The 4,553-nt window shown below is 55.7% G+C and overlaps 1 protein-coding gene across 1 annotated transcript in view; it reads right to left on the bottom strand.

Moving 5' to 3' along the window:
* Window positions 1-1,666: 1,666 nt before the first annotated feature.
* The window catches only part of GPD1 (glycerol-3-phosphate dehydrogenase 1 (soluble)), a 5,532-nt gene continuing 2,645 nt past the window's right edge, over window positions 1,667-4,553 (bottom strand). Inside the window, exons 5-8 of the mRNA XM_009321275.1 lie at window positions 4,365-4,477; window positions 3,809-4,042; window positions 3,526-3,632; window positions 1,667-3,240 (exon numbers count right to left, since the gene is read on the bottom strand). Of these exons, the coding sequence (XP_009319550.1) occupies window positions 3,144-3,240; window positions 3,526-3,632; window positions 3,809-4,042; window positions 4,365-4,477 (551 nt within the window). The 3' untranslated portion in view covers window positions 1,667-3,143. The remainder of the gene's footprint in view (window positions 3,241-3,525; window positions 3,633-3,808; window positions 4,043-4,364; window positions 4,478-4,553) is intronic.

Below are 4,553 nucleotides of genomic sequence, written 5' to 3'. Positions count from 1 at the left end.
TGTCACCTCAGGCGTCGCTTCGGGCGCTCGGCGCCCGTCGCAGCCGCCCCGCGGTGCCGCTCTCCTCAGCGCGTCCCTCGATACCGGCCTTTCTCAGCTGGGCCTTCCACCATGAGGCACGCCACAGGCTGCCCTGCCCCCGAGGGGACGGTCCCCAGCTGCACGCGGGACGGAGCACAGGCGGCACAAGTCCCCCTCCAGCACTGGGGCGCTGGGAGGCCTCGCCACCCTTCCTGAGGGCCCCGCCTATGCTCACAGCCGGGGAGCCTCCTTCGAGAGCACTTCAGGAGGCTGCGCTCCTCCAAAAGCAGTAGGGCCGCTCTTGGCGCCGAGGGGTGCTCTCTTCCCAGAGCTCCTTGCTAGCATTCGAATGCTGCTGTCGCAGCACTGCTCTGCTCTGCGGGCTCTGTCAAGCACTGAGGCTGCACGAGTCAGGCCACCCCCCCTCTCCCTTGTCCTTTCCCCAGTCCGCTGCACAGCAGCAGCTCCCGAGGCTGCGGAGTCCTGCAGTGCCTGGATGTGCTGAGGCTGCAGAACATAACGCCAAATGGCAAAGGGAAGACTTTTTATAGCTCATGAACTCCAGCACTAGCGCAAGGCATGGGGTGTTTAAAAGCAAGAGACTTGTGCACTGACCCCCCCCAGGTGAGACTTGGGACCTTCAGCAAATGCTGGGAGGGCCTGCAGGGACTCGGCCCTGCCAGCAGCACGTACTGTCAAAGAAACCCACACAAGGAGGGATGCACAAAGCACTTCCACGGCTGAGGAGCTAACAGCTAAATGCAAGTCCAAAACACAATTCCAGATCCTGCTCCAGGCAGGTGCTGGCAAGAGTTTAGCAAGCCAAGGTGAGAGACTGCCCTGTGTCAAGGGCGGGAGAGCTCAGAGACCCTCTCTCCTATATGGAGCCTCATGTCCAAACACTTGAGCTAGGATTCCTGAAGCACTTCAAGACAAAGGGAACTAGAAGTTGTGCCAGCCCTGCAGGAACACGCTGGACTTTCTTTATCCTCCCTCCAACTTCAATAAAGTTCCTCATTAGAGGAAGATGATGCTGCCTACTTTCTGTACGATAGCTCAGTTGAATTTAAAGGTCGTAGAACGCCTAGTGGGAAAGCGTGTCTAATAAAAGGCACAGAAACAACTGCAGTGCCAGCAGATTAAATTCCCCTAGCAAGAGGCTGAGTGGAGGGCTAACAGTCCTGGAAAGGTCACTCAGTACGAGATGCATTTCAAAGAAAAACGGACAAGGCAAGTCCAGGAAAAGCAGTTGGGAAGAGATGAATAAAACAACACAGCATGTCCCAAGAAGCCAAGACATCAGAGAAGAGGAAGCCTGGGGTACAATGGGGCACAGTGGGGTCCTGGCCCGGCTCCTGCAGGCCCCAGGTAGAATACAGAGGATTCTGTACCCAGTTCAGCATTGCAATCTCAACCCTCTTCGGTCCCACAGCCAAACATTAACACTGGAACCGCTGCTGAGAAAAAGCAAATGGGACACTGTGTTATGTTGTGACTGAACAGTGACCTGCAGGGGCATTCTTGCTGTTTCTGGGACAGCACACAAAGGTGCAGAGCCAGGAGGGAACTGACAGTGCCCTGTTCTGCACTCTTAGCAAGTCCAGCAGGCACCAACCCAAAGACAATAATGCACTGGAGCCACAGAGCAAAGAGCGTGTCTCCCCTCTCCGCTCCCAAGTTTATTATTATTTTAAACATTTGTAAAGTACACTGCTAGTCAGAGACCCAGCGGCACTAGGACCCAGCATGGGGGTGGACAATGAGACCTGCAGCAGCCCCAGCTTGCCAGCCCCGACAGGGATCAGTGAACTTCTGGACACGCTGGCCTGAGCAAACACGAGCGGAGTGAGCCAGCTTCAGAGGACCAGAGAGGCACGTGGCACCCAGATGGACAAGGGGCAGGTTTCAAAGGCACAGCATGAGACATGAGACCTCTGTCCTCTCCTGTGATGTTGGAGGTCTCCTTGTACCTCTTGTGGATCACATGTCCATTGCTGCCCCTTGTGCTAGCGGGCAGTTTCCAGCACCCTCGCAGGAGGGGCAGCAGGGAAAGTGTGGAACCTTCTTTCTTAGCTCCTGTAAAGCCATGTAGAAGCAAAGGCCAGGCTAAGGCACAGACTAGAGCAAGCCAGAGAGAAGGCAAAAAGCTGCTGTGGATCATTTATCTAAAAGCAACATGACCCAACTGCTTTGTCAGGTACACTGCCAAGGGCTACACAGCCTGCCAGCTGCTCAGAAAGACTGTGGGGCAGTTGGTCCCTGCATCGCCAAAGCCAGCCAGAGGACAAACCGATACGAGGGAGAAAGGCTGTCTGGGGACAGTCAGTGGGCATGGAATTAGCACAGGCAAATCTGTGACAACAGGGGAGTTCCCCAGGTGCAGGGGCCAGGTTTGACTGCGAGAGCTAAAAGACTAAATAAACAAGCTCTAAAGTCTCACTCTGGGGCTGCCCTCACACACAAGGCATTGGCCATACCGTTCGGCAGGAGCAGCTGGTGGTGGCTGGGGAAGCAGCACATGGCAGGCTGGCAAAGAACGCTATTTTCTGTGCTAGTGCTTCTCAGAAAGAAGAGTGATTCTCAGCCCCTTTGAAAGTCCTGAGGAGCTTCGCTCACCCTGGTAGAGCCTGGCAGGGAACTGTGCCCTCTCCATGAGACAGTTAAGCTGAAAGCAACAGCAGCAAGCAGGAAAAGGCTGGTATCATGCAAAGTGGCCCCACGGGGCTAATAGCAAAGCTTGTTCTCCCAGGCAGTGCCTCCTGCACAGCCCTTATCGATCAAGATGACCTGGCAGAGTCGCTCCGAGAACTGAATCCATCACAGCAAGAGAAAGTGAAAGGAGGAAGACTCTCAGGCCCACTCAGGGCAGACCCTAGACAGCAGCAGAAGCTAAATGAGCCCTTCAAAGAGACAGGGAGATCAGCAGGTACCTCTGTGCAGATGCCAGGCTCAGGCTGGCAGTGTCCAGGGCTGAGAAAGGGAACCTCTGCCCTTCCAGCACTCTGCAAAGGATCCCAGGAAATCCAGACTCCTTACAAAGCTGTAGCAGCAGAGCAAGTTGGTGTGGGCAGGAGCTCTCCGCTCATCTCGGCAGGATCAGTGGTTTTGCAGACAGAGCCCACTTACATGTGCTCAGGGTGGTTCTGGAGACACTTGATGACATCAGTAACAGGTTTGCCCTCATAGCAGATCTGATACACAGCTGTGAAGAGGGGGAACCTGTGGGCAGATGAACAAAGTCACCCCTTGCCCTCTCACCACAGCTGGCAGAGTCACAGCACCTCAACTTCTATTGCGACATGCAGGACCACTGGGCAGGAGCAGGTGGGACAGTGGTATGGTGCCTCATCCAACAGGCCATTCCTGCCCAGCTGGTTTGACGTGGGCAGTGCAGAGATTGACCTGAACTGCAGAGACCCTACGGGTGGGTTTCCCCTCCACAGCAGCAGGAAAGATCCCAGCCCCACCCCAAAAAGAGCAGACAAGGGAGATGGGAGCACTCACTTCTCCACTACGTTCTTGCTTTTAAGGATGCGATGCAGCTCAGCAGACGTCTGGGGACCCTGCAGCTTCTGCCCATTCAACATCTCCTTCTCCAGCTGCTCAATAGACTGAAACAACCCAACAGTGAGGGAGCTGGACCCTGCAACCCCATCCGCTACCTGGAGCCATGCTGTGGCCCTCGGCAAGTGAAGGCAGGTTGCCGTGGTTCTAGTTGGGTCCATCCTGCTGCCAGCTCAGCAGCTTGATGCACATATCAATGTTGCCTGCTCCCCGCTCTACTTACCTTCCCAGTCTTGGCAAAAGCCTCAGCCACCTTGCGGTTGCGGCCACCATAGCAAGTAGTGATGAGGTCAGAGACCCCGCAGCTCTCCAGGAAGGTGGAGGAGGTGACGGGGCCTTTACAGAAGAGTTTGGTGAAGCCAATCATCTCCATCAGTCCCAGGCGGATTACGGCAGCCTTTGTGTTGTCTCCATAGCCGAGCCCATCACAGAAACCAGCTCCTACAGCCACAATGTTCTGGAAAACAACAGCAGCGTGGAGGGATCTGTTCCCAACGGAGCTCAGGGCTTTGCTGTGTCCATGAGCTGCCTGTGTAATCACAAGCACAGGCTCCTGCCAGCCCCTGCCTATGCCAGTGATCATCATCCCTCCAAGCAGCTGAACAGGACACATCCACAGTTCCCTCCAAAGTCTGGCCTTTGACCCAAAGGTCTCAGCGAGCCACAGTGCAATATCCAGTGGGGTTCATTCATCTGGCAGCCTCCTCCCCAGAGCTCCCTGCAGAGCCCACAGGCTCTGCTAACCAAGACCTGCAAACCCTGGTGAGCAGCTCACCCACCTTGAGAGCCCCGCAGATCTCTACGGTGTCAGCTTCCTGCACCACCGTCACCCGGAAGTTCGGTGTCTGCATCAGCTCCTTCAGTGTCTGCCCATGCTGCGTGTTCTTGCAGCCTGATGAGACAAGGGGAGAAGGAGGAAGATGATGGGGGAGACCCTAAGGTGGGACTGTGCTGCTCTGCTGTGCATT

This window comes from Pygoscelis adeliae, unplaced genomic scaffold (genome assembly GCF_000699105.1).
Source record: "Pygoscelis adeliae isolate BGI_AS28 unplaced genomic scaffold, ASM69910v1 Scaffold1000, whole genome shotgun sequence".
NCBI classification, from domain to species: domain Eukaryota; kingdom Metazoa; phylum Chordata; class Aves; order Sphenisciformes; family Spheniscidae; genus Pygoscelis; species Pygoscelis adeliae.
Note: the sequence above shows the minus strand (reverse complement) of the source record. Positions and strands in the feature narration are given on the sequence as shown.